This window comes from Hakea prostrata, chromosome 7 (genome assembly GCF_041222555.1).
Source record: "Hakea prostrata isolate BN-2017 chromosome 7, UWA_Hpros_2, whole genome shotgun sequence".
In the NCBI taxonomy this organism is placed as follows: domain Eukaryota; kingdom Viridiplantae; phylum Streptophyta; class Magnoliopsida; order Proteales; family Proteaceae; genus Hakea; species Hakea prostrata.
The window spans coordinates 5,403,038-5,425,109 of record NC_142606.1 but is presented as its reverse complement, the minus strand read 5'-3'; the positions used below and the strand labels follow the sequence as shown (position 1 = coordinate 5,425,109).

Here is a 22,072-nt window from a genome sequence, read left to right as displayed (position 1 = left end):
ATTAGTAGCGCAACAACCAAGACCATGGGGATACATTGAATCTCAAAAGACAGATGAAATACGTATAAAAAATTCGTATGTCTGTAATTATTTTTCATTAGGGTCACTTTTGCAAGGCCATATTTGGTAAGTATGAATTTTCATAACGTCTTACCACATTAAGAGAGTCTGAAACTTGTTAATTTCTTTTCTTTGATGATTTATATATGAATAGACCCACCTCTACAATGAAAGCTTATATGAAATACAAGATCAACAGCAACGAATCGAATGGGAAAAGAAATACATCACCAATTGGCTAGTGACACCTGCCACGAGAATCAAAAGATGAATTGTTAACCAGAAATCCTATATGAGTGATATGGATTATGAAAGAAATGTAAGAGTGGAGGGAACCGTTTGAGGTCGACTTAAATCCAATTAATTATCTTGACAAGTCAAATCAAAGTATTTAAACCCATGAATTGATGGGTATGGAACTATGAAAGAAAGGGAAAGGAGTGAGTGGGTCAAGCACACAGATTCTTAATTGAAGATAAGTAGCCAACACTAAAGTCGAGCTTCCCCACCCTATCCAACGAAAAAAAGGAAAGGAAAGGAAATTAATGCAGGTGGATCACCATGGGTCATGTGACCACCTCTCGTGACTTTTGTCTGTGACATTTGGGACCAACCGAAACCGATCTAAATCAGATATGGATCAACTAAAGGATATTTCCGTTAAAAGTAATTTTTTTTCTTTTTCTTTTTTGGGACTAAAAAGTTAAACACTTCCTTCATAAACTTGAAAGAAACTATAAAGATACATAGTCAAAGGTGGTATGTTAAAGCGGTTAAAGACTCAACTTCTCTAGGGGAGGTCTTGGGTTCGCACTCACTCGGCGGCATTAATTTAAAAAAGCTCACCCCCTGAGGAAGTAAATCGTGGTGTGCGCAAGTTAGCCCGAATTGAACCTCAGTTCCAAAAAAAAAAAAAACCCAGAAACGAAGAAACCACAGAAATCTGAGGCTCGAATTTATTTCCCACCACCAGAGCTTCTTATATAGCCACTTCAACTAGTGCAAATCTCCATTGCTCATTGCTTGCTCGAGAGTAAGGAGGAGAGAGAGAGGAATGAGATGGAACCCACAATAACCTTCCATGTCTCCTCTGTTAGAGTCGAAGATCAGAAGCCACAGCAGGAGAAGACAGACACCAACACCACCAACCTTCTAACCCAAAAGCACCACCACTTGGTTCCACTAAAGCTCATACCACCCTAGCAACTACAACCACAAGTGTGACAAGACCAACCATCACCACCACAAGAAAACGAGCAGAGCCTTCTCTGAGCACCACCCTCTTCAACAGGGTAGACGACTTCATCAACACCTTCGTTGACCCACCACTCCACTACTCCGTCGATCCACGTCACGTCCTCGCCGACAATTTCTCTCCCGTGGACGAGCTTCCTCCGACCAACTGCCCTATCGTCGAAGGCCACATCCCCTCCTGCCTCAACGGCGCCTACATACGTAATGGTCCAAACCCTCAACACCTTCCTCGTGGGCCCTACCACCTCTTTGACGGCGACGGGATGCTCCACTCCCTCCGAATCTCCAACGGCCACGCCACCCTCTGCAGCCGCTACGTAAAGACTTACAAATACCAAGTCGAGCGCAACATTGGATCCCCCGTCTTTCCAAACGTTTTCTCCGGCTTCAATGGCCTAAGCGCCACCATCCCCCGCGGAGCTCTCTCGGCGGCGAGAGTAATTTCCTGCGAGTATAACCCTGCCAACGGCATTGGCCTTGCCAACACCAGTCTCGCCCTCTTCGGTAAACGCTTAGGGGTTGTATGGTAACCATTCTGGCACACTAATTCTGTGCCATTTGCCCGTTTTGGCACAGAAATGACCAGAATCATGTATGGTAAACCGGTTCGGATTTTTTGTGCTGGTTCAGCAAATGTGTGCCGAACCAGGCAATGGGCACACTTTTTCCTTGTGTCAGAGAAGCTCCAATTTGGAGCTTCTCTGGCACAGAAGCGATTCTTCACAAAAATGCGGGGCACACTGGGTTCGTTGACGGTACTTAGGGTTATCGATGTAATTTCATCGATAACCCTAAAGCTTTATCTGCGATTCTCTATCGTCTCTCTGCAATCGACGTCTGCAACGGTCATCTCTCGCCCTAGTTCTACCTCTCGTGCCTTTCTCATCTCCCTCATCTCTCACAACTCTCCCAAGACTCGCATCATTCTCTCTCGTCTCTCTCGTCTCTCTCATGTCTCCCAACTCTCTCAATCTCTCGACTCCGAAACGAGTGTCTCCAACCAACCGATCGTGTTTGGAAGCATCTCTGCAGCCTCTCTCTGTTTGGAAGCGTCTGTGCAACCGATCGTGGGGAAGTGTCTCTGCAACCGATTAAACACAAGTGTTTGGATCCCTGTCTCTGCAACTCTCTCATCTCTGCAAGTCGAAGCCCTCGTGTAACTCGGATCCTTGTCTCTGCAAGCCGAAGCCGTCTGCAACCCACTTCTTCATCTTCGTTCAATGTGAGTCGGTGTTTGCCCTATCTCTGCAACTGTTCATAGTTTTTTTTTTTTTTTGCACATAGTTGTTCTGAACCACAAAACCAGATTCTTTCTTATTTTTCTGTTTGCTAAATTCGTTGTTCCCCCTTTCAACTTTTTAACAAGGATTCCTCCTTTTCCTTTCTTGAATGCAAGCTATTGCTGCACTTTTTAATTTTTAAATGCATCATATTTGTCTTCTCCATAAAACGTAGGTAGCAACAGCAAATTTTCTCCTTTTCTTTCTATTCTCTTCCTCTCTGTTTTTCTGCAATAGAAAATTTTGAAAAGGTAAATAGATAGATGATTGAAATTTTGTACAGCTTCATACCTGGTTGAAAGTATTAGATACAATGATTATGTTTTTTTGATCTCCATGATAATTTCATCTGCTGATTTATTCAGAACATCTGCTGTTTGGACTGTTATTTATGTATTTGTACATGCTTATGTTAATCTTCCTTCTGATTCTCTGTTATGGCAGCAAGATAGGATCTGGTCTCCCGGATTTTTATTCATGTATTATATCCCTACTTTAACTAATTAAATTTATAACATTTTATTTATCAGAGGAAACTTGGTTGATCCACTTTCCCTTCAAGTGGTGATGGTAGATCAATGTGATGCTTTTGAGTGTGGATGTGTTCGTTTTTAATTTGTTAGCCTTTCTTTTATTTTTTTTATACTTTTTGTTTTAGTTTCCATGCTATGGTTGAGAGGTTTTTGTGAAGACCGTGGCAGATTTAAACTCTGCTCTTAGTTTGAGGAGTGGGTTTTCAGGGGTGCGGAAGATGGTGTTGATTTTTGGGTCAGTATACTCAATAGTACATCATTTAGAATGGTTTAATAGATAGAAGAATGGAGAAGGAGAGTGGGGATGTCAATTATTGGGATCCAATCCCTTCTTCTCTCTTTATGAATATTATAGGCCAAATCTGGTTGCCTTTTAGTGCTGTTGGATTCCACCATTCATGCTTTAAGTTCTCTCTATCTGTTGTCCACATCTCCTTTTTGGTTGATTAAGCTTCGAAGTTAAAGAACAATTAAGCTTAATCCTACATGTATTCAGCCTTTTATTAGATAAACCAATGGAAAAACATAGAAGTTCCTATGGCATCTACAAAGCAGCCTTCATAATCACTTTGTTTAACCTTTATGGCTGTCAAACGAGACTAAAACAAACTAGCCCACCAAGTGTTGAGGAGTTGAAACTCAACTAAACAAGTATAGTTTTTATATCTCATTGTTAACAAGCGGTACTTTTACTCTCTCTCCCTTAGTTTTGGATTTATTATTGCAGGGTAGGAAGATTACAACAGACCGAGATCTTTAAGTTTTCTTGGTAAGAAGAAAGCTTGGTAAGATCAATCAACCCAATGACCATACAACCAAAGTCTCTTGTGAAATTTCAGATTAGGAAGAGATTAGTCTCAGATGATGATCTTCCCTCATCTCCTAGTGTAGGTTGGATTCTCAGCCCTTCACTAGAAAATCAGTTTCTGCTCGAGAGAAGGTAATAGAAGAACTAATTCAAGGTTGTGAATCTGCAGCTCGGCTTCAACTTGTTCTGCATGATCAAAGTACTCACTGGAACTGCTCATGAATCAACAATGACACAAAAATGTGATGCTCTGTTTTGTTTGTTTTAATTAGTGCAAAATGCAGGTCTAATTGGATTATTAATACATATTTCTTTCTATGAAGCTGATGAGGAATGGGTATCTCTCAAAATTCCTAGCCTATTTTGTATCATTTCAATTCTTTTTGTTTTATTAAGCCAAAGATGGGTGATGCAGTACTTTTCTGGAGCATGATGCAAACCTTTTGTTTCAATTATATTGTCATGCAGATAAAATCTTTCTCAATGTGATAGTTGGGATTTGTGACCACTGTATCTGTGTGTCAGTTGAAATATGTGATGTTACCAAGCAAATTTAGTACTACAGAAAAAGGAGGGGGGGGGGGGGGGGAGGCAAACATGCTTGGTTCAACACCTTCTTTATGTGATATGTGGACTGAACCTTTGTGAATAATATCCTTGTTTTGGTGCTGCATGGACTTGGATTTGTGTCTATCATGCTTGGTGTAGTATGTGTGTAAATGAGGATGGATGAATAATGTCATCTTCCATCTCAAGTGGTTATGTATATTGCCTCAGACATGCTTAATATCTTACATTGCAAATGATCCTACCTTTTTGCTGCTTCATTAACACAACTTTTTGACTTGTTTCACTGCAAATAGCATGGGGTAGAACAAGTAAATTTGCCCAGCTAATGTAATTTCTCTACCTTTATGTAACTAGATAAGTATTTAGTCTCATTTTTCCTTATGCCTTTGGCAGGTTTTTGGATGAATTTTCTTGGATTATTGTTGCTGTAACATATTTAACAAATATGTGTGTGTGGTGATTGTTTGAATGATGAGTCTTATCTACAGTTTAATCTCACCAGACATTCTGAAACAAGGATCCCATACCTTTTGAAATTGCAAAATAAGGCATTGCTGGAAGCCATTGAAGACCTAGTATGAAAAATATATGAATCACATGCATTGAAATTTCTTCTATTTTGCTTGTTCATTAAGTGTGTTGTGTAAGCTTGTTCATGTTTTATATGTAGTTCTCCACACTTGAATGGCTCTCATGAAGGGGGTGGTTGGGATTAAGGTAGCTTGAATGCACAAGTTGGCTATTTTCATAATAGGGACACTTTTGGATTGATTCAACATGTGTTTTTGTAAGTGAGAATCCTTAGCTCAAATGGTAGAGCACCTAGAAAGTTTCTAGGGTATGATGGTTCGATTCCATCAGGATTCATGTTGTTAATTTTGTTTTTGACAAATAATGAAAACCATTTTTCTATAAATAGATGGAGCCTTTGGTGACATTTCCTTTGGTTTTGATGTTCTTAAATGGTAATTGTATTTAGCATAGTTTTCTTTTGGTTTTATTAAAAAAAAAAAAAAAAAAAGCGTGCTCATTTTGTATTTTGACTTTGTACATACCATACAAGATTCTGTGCCAAGATGGGCCAGAGAAACGTGCCCATCTGTGTTCAACCATACAAGATTTTACTACAGATTCTGTGCCAAATTTGCCCACTTCAGCACAGAAGCATAAAAAGTGGATTCTGTACTGAAGTGGGAATTTTGGCACAGAATGGTTGCCATACAACCCCTTATTCGCCCTCGGCGAATCCGATCTACCATAATCCATCAGGTTGACAACCGACGGCGACATCGATACCATCGGACGGCATGATTTCGACGGCGAGCTTTTCATGAGCATGACAGCCCACCCAAAGGTAGACCTCGACACGGGCGAAACATTTGCTTTCCGATACGGTCCGGTACCTCCATTTCTAACTTTCTTCCGGTTCAATCCGGATGGGTCAAAGCAACCCGACGTGCCAATCTTCTCCATGAAAACTCCATCCTTCCGTCACGACTTTGCGATCACAAAGAAGTATGCAATCTTCGCGGATATACAGATTGGAATGAACCCAACGGATATGATATTCGGAGGTGGGTCACCAGTCGGGGCTGATCCGGGCAAGGTGCCACGTATCGGGGTGATCCCACGTTACGCCAAAGACGAATCCGAGATGAAGTGGTTTGATGTGCCAGGTTTCAACATCATACACGCGATCAACGCTTGGGACGAGGAAGATGCTATAGTGATGATTGCGCCCAATATATTATCAGTAGAGCACACATTGGAAAGAACTGATCTGATTCATGCATCAGTGGAGAAGGTGAGAATTAATCTGAAAACCGGGATTGTAACAAGGTTTCCTGTGTCGGCGAGGAATATGGATTTCGGAGTCATTAATCCATGGTTCGTGAGCAAGAAGACCCGGTACGCGTATCTGCCAATTGGAGATCCGATGCCAAAGATATCGGGTTCGGAGCACAAAGAGCGTACCGTAGCATGTCGAATGTTTGGGGATCGGTGTTACGGGGGTGAACCGTTCTTTGTGCCGAGAGAACCATGGAATTGCCGAGTTGAAGCGGAGGATGACGGGTTTCTAGTGACATACGTGCACGACAAAAACACCAGCGAGTCAAGGTTTCTGGTGATGGATGCAAAATCGCCTTCACTGGAGGTTGTCGCCGCCGTGAAGTTACCGCAACGAGTGCCATATGGTTTTCACGGGCTTTTTGTTAGGGAAAGCGATCTATGAAAATTGTGACTTGTGATGAGAGAGACTATGTATTATATCTACTGAAACTCCAATGCGAAAATCGTCCTTGTTGACAAGGAATCTAAACTAATCAGATTTTAACTTCACATTTTAATAATTAATAAGAAAAGTACAAAAAAATTCCATGTTATTGTAACGTTTAGTAGTAAACTCCTATACACCAGTACCAAATAATTTAATGGGTTTGACCCTTGCGAACGACATTAAATTTCCAGTATTAAAAAAGCACCAGTACTGAAAAAGAAAAAAGAAAAAGAGTATCGGTAATAATTTTCACTTGGTCCCACCAGCCATTTTAACATAATTTTTGGTAATTAAACTTCTATTGAGAAAGGTGGGAACAACACACTGGGCTTAATTCCCTTGAGTCAAGGAACCAGGGATTGGAAAGTGGCTAAAACGTCCTCCCCGGATCAGACGTGGCCTTCCTAGTCAGGCGGTCAACCACACTATTACCTAACCTGGGAAAATAAGAAAACTTACAATCAACAAAGGACATACCCAATTGGGTAATGTTTGATACAACCTCTCTTGCTACTACGGCTGCTGGCATACCTCCATAATGGAATTTATGAGTTCCAAGCTATCAGACTCAACAATATAATCGATTCCTTCACCAGGCCAATATGAGACCCTCTCTCATTGCTAAGGCTCCCCCGGCAAAACATCACCAAACCGGACTAGGTCAGAAACTGCAAGGCGAACCTCTCCTGTATGGGCTCTAATGATAAACCCCATGCCAGAACCATTAGAGTTAAGGCTCGCATCTGAATTTAGCTTGAAGTAAGGTTCCACTAGTGTCCTCCACTTGGGTCTTTGATCCACTTTCCGCTTTTGGACCACTTCACTTGGGCTTGAGGTGAGGATGAGTTGTTTGGCCTGAAGGAAAGTCTCCCATTCCTTCACCGCTCTACATGCCATCAAATTAGGCTACATTGATGACCCATCGAACATAAACCTGTTTCTATCCTTCTAGATATTCCAGCACAAGTATGATGGCAAGCCTGCTAACTCCTTAGAGCTCTTTTTCTCCTTACTAAAAGATTTCCAGCTTTCAATAAAACGATGGAGCTTTGGTCCATTTGGGGGATGGTAATCAAACGGGGAGACGTGCCATGCTGCTCTAGCAAAATCACATTCAAACAAAATGTGATCAATAGATTCAAGGGCTCCACCACAACGTTGGCAACTGGGGTCAATATTGATCTGTCTACAAACCAAATTTTCAGCAGATGAGACACCGCCCGCACATGCTCTCCACATAAAACTTCTCACCTTTGGCTCTGAATCACAACTCCAAATGTTTCTCCAAGTTTCTTTGCATACCTCAGCTGTCCTGCTCACAAGATTGGTATCCATCCGATTCTTAAGCATATGGTATGCTGATTTAGAAGTAAACACCCCATTTCTTGTCTCTAACCAAATTTGACTATCCTCTTTAGGAAACACACTTAATGGTATACTTAAGATAGCATTCATCTTTTTCCTTTCGGTTGCAAAAGTTCTTTATTGAGAGAAACAGGGAACATGGGTTGGCATTGGGAAAGCATCTTACCAAAAGAAAAAAAGGGTAGGTATTTGCCCACAAGGTTCGGTAGGTGTATCATCATGTAGGTGTTCTAATACTAAAAGCATTTGCCTTTGCAACATCATGTAGGTGTATCATCGAAAGGGATAAAGACTAGGAAGAAGGTCCAGATAAAATCAGAGTTTATCCCACCCTACCTGGTCCTATTAGGGTAAATCATTGCAGATTGGGTTAGTAAAACCTGATAGGATTTGGATTGAGATTTTTTAAGCCCTAGAAATATTGGGTAGGATTTATGTTTAGAATTGGAGTGAGACTTGAATGTTGCGCATTTAGTAGCACCTGCTGCCAGCGGTCAAGATTGAATTCTCGATCGAGATTTCAATCTCGACCTTTGACAGCACAATACTGCGCGTTAAATATGCAGCATTGAAGTTGAACTCTTAGATTTAGGTCTCTAAAGGTTAAACTAAAGTTTAAATAACCAGACCCAAATTAGGCCCAAAAGAACAGAAAAAATCCATGAAAACGACATTTTTTTGGGTGGAACATGAAAACGACTTTAGACTTCCCTAAGCATCACAAACAAATTTGACTTAATATCCACTATTTTTACTCTATTCATTTTCTGGAAATCAATTGGTAATCTATTTACAAGATGCAAAGAGGGTTTTCTGTTGTCCCAGTTTTTAAGAGAATTAAGGGAATTACCTTTCCTTTTTATATTTTAGTAGATCTGAAAAGTTACTCAAGAACTTGGAGACTTTTTGCTTGGAAATTACCTATTCGGCAATGTAATTATAGAACCACATATTCGTATCTAATTCCAACACGGTTCTATAGTGTCGTGGTTAGCACTCCGGACTTTGAATCCAATGACCTGGTTAACCCCGTTAGGATTTTTTTCTTTTATTCTTTTAAATTCTAGGACTTTTTTTATTAAATTCTATTACATAGTTGATTGGCATTTGGCCGTTGGCAAAAAGAGAAAAAGGACCAACGGGGGTTGGTCCAAGTGGTAAGCAGCTTGGTTCGCTTAAGCAAGGTTCCGGTATCAAATCCTTATGAATGCAAAAAATCCCCGCTGGAAGACTCACCCACCACAGCCAGGTGTGCGACGCGGGTCGAACCATAGGTTTATAAACCGGGGTAGGCAAACAAAAAAAAAAAAAAAAAAGAGAAAAAGGAAAACAAGCATACCAAGGTAAAATAGTCATTATACCATTCTTAATGTTAACACTTACCGGTTACTCTCATCTCTATCTCCAGATTAAACTCCATTCATGTTCTCTACTTTATACTAATTAGTAATGACGCACGTGTAATGTATTGTTTCAATAAAGAGGTAAATGACATTTTTAAACCAGCAAAATAAAAGAGGTACTGACGTAAGGTTTTTAATGGGCCTGAGCCTAGTAGAAATTATTAATTTCTAAATGGTTAGGCCTTATTAATCATTACATAATACCAGATTTAGTAAGACTGCGAGATGAATCTAAGTAAAAAGTGAAAGCATTGCAATAAATCATGAAATTTGACATTGTTTGATAATAGAGGCATCAGTATTGCATTTAAACAAACCCTTTGCTTGTGGTTTTTTTTATTTTCACATTGCAGGATTCTCATGCTTCATTTACTGTGGTGAAGTAATCCTCAATTATTAACTTCCCATTTCTAGGTCGGATACAATCTATATCATTTGTATCTTTATTGTTCCAGTTTCATATAAAATAAATCACACAGGCAAATTTCTCTGGCCAAACATATAAAATGAATTTTGACGAGCCGGGTGGACTAGCTAATTCCATATACCCGTAGCAAAACCACAGTCTTGAAAGAGATGCATATTATCTTCCACCCTAGCATTACAAAAATTGCATACATCTTCATCCTGGAGTTTCAAATATTTTTTGCAAGCATTCGTTAAGAGGCGATCTTTGTTTGCAAACCAGACAAGCGAGCACAATCTACTCAGTGTGTATTTTAGTAATAATACTAATGTATACATTATTTTCTTGGAGTGTTAAAATATATTATTGAATTTTGGGTGATTAACTTGCCACATATGTCTAATATAATTTAATTTCTACTCTAAAACTTGTCTGGTATGGTCACAATCTCTCTAATTCTCATATCGTACAGTTCTCTCCTTTCCCCAGCTGGCTCTTGTATGGTTAACGATGAGACTCTGAAACATATATTAGGTATTAATATCACATCAATGTGAAAGATATTTTGTTAAGTACTGATAGTTTGATTAGTTGCATTTGTTATTTATTTTTTTTTCAGCTAACAATAATTAATTTTGGGGTTAGACTTCACTACTGCGCACTGTGCTGCTAATCCGAAATTTCGATGTAATATAAAAGCTTCTATGAAATACAAGATCACCAATTGGCTAGTGACACCTGTCACGAGAATCAAAAGATTAATTGTTAACCAGAAATCCTATATGAAAGAAATGTAAGAGTGGAGGGACCGGTTTGAGGTCGACATTAATCCAATTATCCTGACAAATCAAATCAAAGTATTTAAAGCCATTAATTGCTGGGTATAGAAGAAAGGGAAAGGAGTGGGTCAAGCACCCACCTGATTAGATTCCTGAAGATTTTTGGTGGTCATTTTCTTCATACACAGGATTTTTCGAGTTTAGATTCTTCCAAAAATGTACATTATGGAAGAGTAAAAATTATTAGGCAAGGATTAAATACATCTGTTCTCAGTAAATCGTGTTTCCTCTCTTGCTCTTTTTATTTCTGTTTTTCTTTTAGTCTTTTTCCCCGACCTGGAATCTCAACTGTTTGCAACAAAGTTGCCCAACACTGGAGTGGAGCTCCCCACCCAATAAAAAAGAAAGAAAAAACATCTGGATCACCATCTGTCATGTCACCACCTGTTGTGACTTGTCTGCGACATTTGGGACCAACCGAGCCTGATCTAAATAAAATTTGGATCAACTTAAGGATATTTACCGTACAAGCAACTCAATAATGTGAAGAGATATATATCAACTCCAGGAACGAGTAAACCACATAAATTAGAGGCTAGAATTTATTACCCACCACCAAAGCTTCTTATATAACAACTTCAACTAGTGCCCCATTCATTCCCCAATCTCCGTTGCTCACTGCTTGCTTGAGAGTAAGGGGGGAGAGAGAAAGAGAGAGAGGAATGGATTCCATCTCATCTTCATTTCTCTCTACAGTACTTCAATACCCTAAGCATCTTTCTCCTACCAGTAATAAACCCACAACAACCTTCCATGTATCCTCTGTTAGAATCGAAGATCAGAAGCCACAGCAGAAGACATCATCACCAGCAGGAGAAGACAGACGCCAACACCACCAACCTTCTAACCCAAAAGCACCACCACTTGGTTCCGCTAAAGCTCATACCACCCTAGCAACTACAACCACAAGTGTGACAAGACCAACCATCACCACCACAAGAAAACGGGCAGAGCCTTCTCTAAGCACCACCCTCTTCAACACGTTAGACGACTTCATCAACACCTTCGTTGACCCACCACTCCACTACTCCGTCGATCCACGTCACGTACTCGCCGACAACTTCTCTCCCGTGGACGAGCTTCCTCCGACCAACTGCCCTATCGTCGAAGGCCACATCCCCTCCTGCCTCAACGGCGCCTACATACGTAATGGTCCAAACCCTCAACACCTCCCTCGTGGGCCCTACCACCTTTTTGACGGCGACGGGATGCTGCACTCGCTCCGAATCTCCAACGGCCGCGCCACCCTCTGCAGTCGCTACGTAAAGACTTACAAATACCAAGTCGAGCGCAACGCTGGATCCCCCGTCTTTCCAAACGTATTCTCCGGCTTCAATGGCCTCAGCGCCACCATCGCCCGCGGAGCTCTCTCGGCGGCGAGAGTAATTTCCGGCGAGTATAACCCTGCCAACGGCATTGGCCTTGCCAACACCAGTCTCGCCCTCTTCGGTAAACGCTTATTCGCCCTCGGCGAATCCGATCTACCATATTCCATCAGGTTGACAACCGACGGCGACATCGATACCATCGGACGGCATGATTTCGACGGTGAGCTTTTCATGAGCATGACAGCCCATCCAAAGGTAGACCTCGACACGGGCGAAACATTTGGTTTCCGATACGGTCCGGTACCTCCGTTTCTAACTTTCTTCCGGTTCAATCCGGATGGGTCAAAGCAACCCGACGTGCCAATCTTCTCCATGAAAACTCCATCCTTCCTTCACGACTTTGCGATCACAAAGAAGTATGCAATCTTCGCGGATATACAGATTGGAATGAACCCAACGGATATGATATTCGGAGGTGGGTCACCTGTCGGGGCTGATCCGGGCAAGGTGCCACGTATCGGGGTGATCCCACGATACGCCAAGGACGAATCCGAGATGAAGTGGTTTGATGTGCCAGGTTTCAACATCATACACGCGATCAACGCTTGGGACGAGGAAGATGCTATAGTGATGATCGCGCCCAATATATTATCAGTAGAGCACACGTTGGAAAGAACTGATCTGGTTCATGCATCAGTGGAGAAGGTGAGAATTGATCTGAAAACCGGGATTGTAACAAGGTTTCCTGTGTCGGCGAGGAATATGGATTTCGGAGTCATTAATCCATGGTTCTTGAGCAAGAAGACCCGGTACGCGTATCTGGCAATTGGAGATCCGATGCCGAAGATATCGGGTGTGGTTAAGTTGGACGTATCAGGTTCGGAGCACAAAGAGCGTACTGTAGCGTGTCGGATGTTTGGGGATCGGTGTTACGGGGGTGAACCGTTCTTTGTGCCGAGAGAACCAGGGAATTGCCAAGTTGAAGCGGAGGATGACGGGTTTCTAGTGACATACGTGCACGACGAAAACACCGGCGAATCAAGGTTTCTGGTGATGGATGCAAAATCGCCATCGTTGGAGGTTGTCGCTGCCGTGAAGTTGCCACAGCGAGTGCCTTATGGTTTTCACGGGCTTTTTGTTAGGGAAAGTGATCTACAAAAGTTGTGACTTGTGATGAAAGAGAATATGTATTATATCTGCTGAAACTCCAATGCGAAAATTGTCCTGTTGATAAGGAATCTAAACTAATCAAATTTAAACTTCATATTTTAATAATTAACAAGAAAAATACAAAAAAAAATCCATGTTAATGAAATGTTTAATAGTAAACTCCTAGTTATGAGGCAAACGAATGAGATGGGATTGGTCTTTTACTACTTGTGAATTGTGATGTGGAATATCACTAATAATGAAAGGGTTTTTCTACTTGGAAAAAAGAAAAAGAGTATCGGTAATCATTTTCACTTGGTCCCACCAGCCATTTTAACATATCCGATCAACAATCAAGTGAATTGCTTTTTCCTTTTGTTGCAAAAGTTCTTTATCGAGAGAAACAGGGAACATGGGTTGGTATTAGGAACGCATCCTTACCCAAAAAAAAAAAAAAAATAGATTTAGATTTTTATTTGCAGCTGCAGCCAGCTGCTAATGGTTCAGATTAGACCACCTCAACAAAATATAATCGGACGGATATAATTAAAATGGAGGGGACTTATTTGTAATTATAATTTTATCATTTTACATTTTAAGTTCAATAATTTACAAATTCACAAGTCAAAACGACTCATTCTAACCGACTCTAATTGCCTATTCCGACTGCCCTTTACGCTTCTAACGAACTCGAAGAATTTGGAGAAATGTTCATGTGAGAAGAAATGAGCTCCCAGCAACGCTGATAAAGTGAACGAATCCAACATTCTTCCGGTGGCCTCTGCGTGTTGCTTAAGATGAATCGACGTGTTCGTCGAAGCACTGGATTTTTCCAATTCCTAGAATTTTAGTTTTGTTGCTTCTGTTCGAAGGATATCGGAGTTCCCAAGACTCATTGAGGCATCCTGAAAGAACAATCACTAACAGATAAGATTTTACAAAAGAAACCAAATTTTATGTTAACACGTTCTGGTTGTGTGTTAATTACTGTGATTGTTGAACCCCAAGAGATGAGAGAAGGAAGACTAAAGCTCTCACAAAATTCTAGGTAAACTTGCAAGGGAGTCTTGCATTTGAGTACAGGCATGTCATCAATCGCTAGTGACAAAAGCAATATTTGTACTGGTTTCCAGAGCCATCCATGGAAGAAGAAGATGTTTGATTTAGCGATCTACGATATCCATGTAGGGGGAAACCGGTATGTTGGATCAGAGAGGTGAAGCTTAGAACTCGGCTTGGGTGATGAGCGGTACCGAACTCTTCCTTCGTCCACTTCTTCTGTTGGCCCATTGGTAAATCATTGCAGATTGGGTTTGAAAAATCCGAAAAAGCTTAGATTCTGTGCAATAAATGTGCATGATCATCTGGCCGAAATTTCGATCTCGACCGTTAATTTCGACAGTCGAGATTGAAATTTCGACCGAATTTCCGATCCCACCACCAAAAGTGTATGGCTTGATAGTCCTAGGCATTCATTGCGCAAGACCCAAGCAAGGTCGTGAAAAATCAAGTAGGATTTGAGTTGAAAATTTTTAAGCCCTAGAAATATAGTATAGGATTTGTGTTTAGATTTAGAGTGAGACTTAAATGCTATGCTTAAGGCGCAGCACCTACTGCCAGCGGTCGAGATCAAATTCTCGATCAAGATTTTAATCTCATCCTTTGACAGCATAGTACTGTGCATTAAATACGCAGCACTGAAGTTGAACTCTTAGATTGAAGTCTCTAAAGGTTAAATTAAAGTTTAAATAACCCAACCCAATTAGCTCGATAGTCAACGCATAGCTATCCTAGTGGTTGTAACCAATTCCTCTTAGTGAAAAATAAATAAAATTAGGCCCGAAAGAACAAAACAACATCCATGAAAATGACTTTTTTTTGTGGAACATGAAAATGACTTTAGACTTCCCTAAACATCACAAACAAAATTGACTTAACATCCACTATTTTTACTCTATTCATTTTCTTGAAATCGACTAGTAGTTTATTTGCAAGCTATAAAGAGGGCTTTTTCGTGTTCCAGCTTTGAAGAGAATTATGGGAATTACCTTTTCTTTTTATATTTTAGTAGGTTCCTTACCTTGATGGGTAAATTTTATGTATTTATAAATAAACATGGCTGTTGTAAAATATTCGTTTACAATATTCAAATTTGAATTCAAATTTAAAAACTTGAATTCAAAAATCAAATTCAAACTATAACAGATCTGTTAAAAGACCTGTTATAGTCTTTTAAGAACTTGGAGACTTTTTGCTTGGAAATTACCTAATTGACAATGTAATTACAGAAATCAACAAATTAGCGGAATGATAGTAACAAGTACAAAGTTGCAAAGGAAATATATATATAAAATAACCACGTATTCGCATCTAATTCAAAAACGGTTCTATAGTGTCGTGGTTAGCACTCCAGACTTTGAATCTAGCGACCTGGTTAGACCCCCTTGGCAAAAAGAGAAAAAGGAAATCAAGTGGCCGTTGGCACATACCAAGTTAAAATAGTCATTATACATTTCTTAACGTTAACACTTACCGGTTACTCTCGTCTCTATCCCCAGATTGAACTCCATTCATGTTCTCTACTTTATACAAATTAGTAATGACGCACGTGTAATCTATTGTTTCAATAAAGAGGTAAATGACATTTCTAAACCAGAAAAATAAAAGAGGTACTGATGTTAGGTTTTTAATGGGCCCAACCTAATGGAAATTGGAAGGAACGGTTTCATTCTTCCAAAAAAAAAATTTGAACAATTTTGATCGATCTAATTGATTCAACAAGGGGAGGTAAGTGATATTTACCCTAATTATTAATAACTGCAATTGAAGTTTGCATTTGAATCTCCATTGCCTGGCAGGTAGCAAAGCTTCAAAACCATGTTTCCAACAGCATAATCTTGTAAGAAATGAGTTCACGTACATCTCCCCAAGAATAACGTATCAACCTAATTGCAGGAGATTTGGCTAGAAATTCCCTATAAATGATTTGATAAATGTCCTGAGCACTGTGGATTTCAACCAACTGTAGGCAATAGTCCTGTACCTGTTCAATTGTAGGAAGATATGGTGCCATCTTTGGGCTTTCTAGTGCTACTGTACCTCCGTAACCCACTCCCCAAAGCAACCCTAGTAGCATAAGCTCACCAATACCTCTTGACCAAAAAAAAAGCTCACTGATACCTTAATCAAGCCATCACTATCAAATTTTTGCCAACAACGCTTCTCCTCGTACAACCCTTGTTCGCTAGGAATTTTCAATCCCTAGTAGAATTTAACTCAATGTGGATAGATCATCATTCTCAGAACGATAACTCTTAGGAATTGGAGGAATAGCCAGATATTATAATTAAATTTTTTTTTTTTTAACAAAGCTGAAATTATATTAAGCTCTCAAGCCAAAGACCTGAGGCTAGGAAAGAAGGATTTACAATGCACACTAGGACCTATTAAACTGAAAAACCCTAGAGCCCCTAGCAAGATAGTCCGCACGGGCAAGATAGTCCGCACGGGCATTTAAGGATCTACTAATAAAATTGAACATAATAAAGGAAAAAGCCGTTGATAGCTTTAAAATATCCAGAATAATACTTTTACTCGGCCAATCCGACGATTACTGACGCAAGCAGTTAGAGAAATAACATGCATTTGGATTTAAAATTTCACTCGCCACGATTGTCTCACTTTGACTTCAAACCCATAATACTTATATTCTAGTTTAATTATAACGTACATATTGTTGTTGAAATTAGAATCTATTTAAAATCATATATCGATTACTGAATCTATTTAAAATCATATATCGATGTAATCGAGATGCGCTCAGCTGGCTGGGAACCTCAATCAATTCCAAAAAAGGAAAAAATATTGTTTTCTAGAATCTTGACTTGCAAAAACGAATGAATCTGGATGCGAGGGCGCAACAAGTCTTTTCTGAAAAATTATAACATATTACAACACGTGTGATAAACATTGGTTCCAAACTTACATTACCAAAGAAAAATCTTGGTAGAGCGCACCATTAGGGCTGCAATTAAGCCGAGCAGGGCCAAGGTTTTGCAATCCCAAGTCCAGTCCTATAGGTTATAATCTGAACCTATTCCTGTCCTGACCCTAGTTTAGGGCCAAAGATTATTGTCCCTTGCCCTAAGCCCTACAAGGCCAAGCCAAGCTCATTCCTGCCCTAATTAGGCCGGGTCGGGATGGGTTGACCCTGACCCTGAATAACTCTAATTGGCCTTGTCTTAGTCTTGATTAGTCCTGATTAGCCTTGACCCTGATTAGCCTTGTCCCTGGCCTTAATTAACTTTATCTTGGCCCTAGCCTTAATTGGTCCTATTCTAGGACCTAAAATATCAAATGTAAATTCATAAAAAAATATAATAATAATAAAAATAAAAGTACCATAAATAAACTAAAAATAAAATTCATAGAAATATAAGATAATTCAAGCGCATACAAAATGATAAAATAGTCAATAAGTTGATAGTGTTGCTTTAAACATAAATAAATTCATACTCTATAATTTTATATTGATCTCTAAAAGTCTCTCATTGCTTTGATGATTTTAATTGAAAACCTCTCCCATTATTTTGGTGATGGAAATTGAAAATTCCTCCCATTGATATCCTTATTCAACAAAAAAAATTCATATTCAAAACTTTGTTAACAAGTAAAACGATGATAATTTAGTATTGATATTTTGTTCGTAGTTGAAGAAATTATATTTTAGTTACAAACATAACTATGTATCGTTAATAAATTTTTATTTTTATTTTTTCTTCTAAAATATCACATTGGAGGCAAAATAAATATGTCAATATTCATGATGAGAAGTTAGGGGTGTAGATTTGTTAGATATTAATTCTCTATATACTAGCTTTTATTATTTATAATATATTATCTCGCCTTAATAAAAATAAAAATAAAAAAATCGATGATTTTTTGGAACTAAAAATGACTTAGTTCAAAGAATAAAAATAATATAAAAAATGAACTCATAGTCTAATATGATAAAAATGACTGAATGTAAAAGTCGAGACTTAGAGTTATATCAATGTTAATTAGAAGATTAAGGTAAAAATCTAATACATGATCAAGGTCAAATTAACATTAAGACTATAGCCAAAATTAGGGTCAGGATCGGGCCAAAATTTGGTGAATTCTTACTACATTGGTAATGTAGATATAATTTATTTTTATTATTTTTTTACAAAACATCAAGACTCAAATTAGGGCCAAAATCATGGGCCTAGATCAAGGCCAAGATCAGGGTCAGAATCAGAGCCAAGATTATGGTCAAAATCAGGCCAGAATCAAGGCCAGAATCAGGACCAAAATCAGGGCCAAAATCAAGGACGAGCCAAGATGGGCTAGGCAAGCCAAAGAGTAATCCCAGGCCGGCCCTAGTTTAGGGCCAGAATATTTTGGCCCTAACTCAAGGCAGGTCAGGACCACCAAGGCCAAACTTGCACCCCAACCCACCATGGCACCAACCCAACGTACATTCCTATAATTAATCCTAATTATAATTATGAGAAATAAAATCTTAGTTATCGTAAAAACAGCCTATATAAAAAAATAGATAAAAAGCACACTTTGTAACGTGTAAGTTTTTCTTTCTTTTTCTGTCTTTTCTTCCACCGAGTCAATTTTTCGTTTTCCTCGTTTTGGATCCAAGGTCCACGTGCACAATTCAAAGTTCTCAGTTCTTTATTTTTCCCAACTATCCAGTTCTACTTACACGGTCATACAATGCCCCAGCTCATGTAGTATATAATTCCTTATCGATCATTGACTCTCTCTCTCTCTCAATGTGGGTTTGACAGATCGAGGGAGTAATAATGGATACGTTCTCATCGTCGTTTCTCTCTGCACTTCCGTTCCCAAAGCTCCCCTCCTCTGTCGGCAATAAGCCCTTAACAATCACTTCATCTCCTACCACCTTCTATGTCTCCTCGTCAATGATCGAAGAAGAGAAGAAAACCCAGAAGACCACTCCACTGTTTTCTTCCACCAAAACCATAACAAAACGACCAGAGCCTTCTCGTCTCAGTAAACTCTTCAACACATTAGATGATTTCATCACCAACTTCATCGACCGTCCTCACCGTCCTCCTTTCTTTGACCCACAACATGCTCTCGCCGGCAATTTCTTTCCCGTCGACGAACTTCCTCCGACTAACTGTCTTATCATAGAGGGCCACCTTCCTTCTTGCCTTAATGGCGCCTACATACGTAACGGTCCAAACCCTCAGTACCTCCCTCGTGGTGCTTACCACCCTTTTGACGGCGACGGAATGCTTCACTCCCTGCGAATCTCCGGCGGCGACGCCACCTTCTGTAGCCGCTTTGTCAAGACTCATAAATACAACGTCGAACGCGAAGCTGGTTACCCAATCCTCCCTAGTGTATTCTCAGGCTTCCATGGCATCACTGCTACTCTCGCTAGGATTTTTCTCCTTGCTGCAAGACTAGTTGCTGGAGAGTTCAACCTTGACAAGGGTATCGGCGTTGCTAACACCAGTCTTGCCTTATTTGGAAATCAGCTATTCGCCCTCTGCGAATCTGATGTACCATATTCCCTCAGATTAACCACCGACGGCGATATCCAGACAATCGGACGACAAGATTTCGACGGAAAACTCTGCATGAGGATGACAGCCCACCCGAAAACTGACCCCGACACGGGTGAGACCTTCGCGTTCCGGTACGGATTGGGACCTCCGTTTCTTACCTTCTTCCGGTTCAACCTAGATGGATCAAAGCAACCCGACGTGCCCATTTTCTCCGTGAGCCGACCGTCGTTCCCTCACGACTTCGCCATCACAAAGAAGTACGCAATCTTCCTCGACTCACAGATAGGCATAACACTATTCCGGGGCGGGTCATTAATCGGACCTGTTATGGAGAAGGTTCCCCGTATCGGAGTGATCCCTCGATACGCAGAGAACGACACCGAGATGCGGTGGTTTGAAATACCGGGATTCAACGCGTTCCACGTGATCAACGCTTGGGATGAAAACGATGATGCGATCGTGATGATCGGGCCCAATATAACATCAGTGGAGCACATGTTGGATTTGAGACTACTACACGCATCCGTGGAGAAAGTAAGGATTGATCTAAAAACCGGGACCGTTACGAGGTTCCGTGTGTCAGATCGGAATATGGAATTCGGAGTCATAAACCCGAGGTACGTAGGGAGGAAGACCCGGTATGCGTATTTGGCAGTTGGAGAGAGGAACGGGTCGGAGATGTTGAAGGTATCGGGTGTGGTGAAACTAGATTTATCGGTTATGGGGAATGAAGAGGCTATTGTAGCGTGTCGGATGTTTGGGAAGGGGTGTTACGGAGGGGAACCCTTTTTCGTGGCAAGGGAGCATGGGAATAGCCACGTGGCAGCAGAAGATGATGGGTATTTGATGATGTACGTGCATGATGAGAACATTGGAGAGTCGAGATTTTTTATCATGGATGCCACGTCACCATCGTTGGAGATGGTTGCCAATGTGAAATTGCCAGGTAGGGTACCCTACGGATTCCACGGGCTCTTCCTTAGGGAAAGTGACCTACAGAAACTGTAATTAATTTTTTTTTGGTTAAACACGGTAATTGCGCGATCGACTCAGTTGAATAAAATCGAAGATTAAATAAAGTCGTTTTCTTGGATCTACTGAGGTGAAGAAGTGGCACAGAGGAAAGGCAGCGGTTAGGGTTTTCAATTGTCATCGCTAGATTTAGAAACTCCTTTTCATCAATACTGACAATTGATCATTTGTTATTGTCAAGTTATTCTATTAATTCCTTTAGGGCCTGTTTGGTTACATGAGTCCGGAAATTTCAAATATCTAGAGATTTCAAATCTATAGATTTCAAATCTATTGAGTTATAATTTATAAAATTAAATGTTTGGTTGTGAAATAAAATTTGTGGATTCATCCTAAAAAACTATTTGATGGACGTGATTTTTGTGAATGTACAAATGTATAGCTTTTTTGAAATCTCTGGATTTCACCCATTACCTATAAATCTACAGATTCACGTTTTTAGTGCAAAAAGGTGAATCTCTAGATTTCATGAATCTGAGGATTTTTACAACCAAACGGGTATAATTTCAGATTCATGAATCCAGAGATTTGAAATCCAGAGATTTCAAAAAAACTATACATTTGCACATTCACAAAAATCACGTCGATCAAATAGTTTTTTAGGATGAATCCACATATTTCATTCCACAACCAAACATCTAATTTTATAAATTATAACTCCATAGATTTGAAATCTCTAGATATTTGAAATCTCTAGACTCATGTAACCAAACAGGCCCTTAATTTTTCAAGCTTTTATGTTAACTTCTCTAATTTTTCCAGTTTTTATGTTAGTCTATTATTTAATATAATAAAATATATTCAGAGATGAACCCTCACCGGGTTTTCTAAGGCCCACACAATATGTGTGGCGAAAAGCATTATTGTTTCGCCAACAGGAAGATTATCTGGACTTTCACTCTTCAGCCCCGAATGCTAAATCCTGGTTTCACCCCTGCTTGTGAAACTCCTGTGTTTTTTTGTTCCGGTGTTGTTTTCCTGAATTTGAAGAAGAGGGAGTTCTTATTAAAATTTGAAAAAAATTAAAAGAAATGTAACAAAATTTCTTTCACCCCATGGATAAAATGGTGATTTAAAAATAAAAGTTAAGAGAAAGTGAGAAACTAAGGTTGGGTTTTTGTAATATTTTAAGTTGATAAATTAAATTGGGTCAACTGAAATATTTGTCACATAAGTGGACAAACAAGAATCT

At 39.8% G+C, this 22,072-nt stretch overlaps 1 protein-coding gene and 2 pseudogenes across 1 annotated transcript; all 3 read left to right on the top strand.

Moving 5' to 3' along the window:
- Positions 1–1,104: 1,104 nt before the first annotated feature.
- LOC149009266 (putative carotenoid cleavage dioxygenase 4, chloroplastic) lies at positions 1,105–6,747 on the top strand (annotated as a pseudogene).
- A 4,664-nt stretch (positions 6,748–11,411) lies between these two features.
- LOC149009265 (putative carotenoid cleavage dioxygenase 4, chloroplastic) lies at positions 11,412–13,362 on the top strand. Its single transcript, XM_089164021.1, has one exon. It carries the CDS (start codon positions 11,459–11,461, stop codon positions 13,289–13,291), a length of 1,833 nt encoding a protein of 610 aa, XP_089020147.1. The 5' UTR covers positions 11,412–11,458; the 3' UTR covers positions 13,292–13,362.
- A 5,733-nt stretch (positions 13,363–19,095) lies between these two features.
- LOC149009264 (putative carotenoid cleavage dioxygenase 4, chloroplastic pseudogene) lies at positions 19,096–20,857 on the top strand (annotated as a pseudogene).
- Positions 20,858–22,072: the final 1,215 nt, after the last annotated feature.

What these genes read in the sequence shown, in the direction of transcription:
- LOC149009265 (XM_089164021.1), top strand. Translation starts at nt 11,459, where the DNA reads ATGGATTCCATCTCATCTTCATTTCTCTCTACAGTACTTCAATACCCT.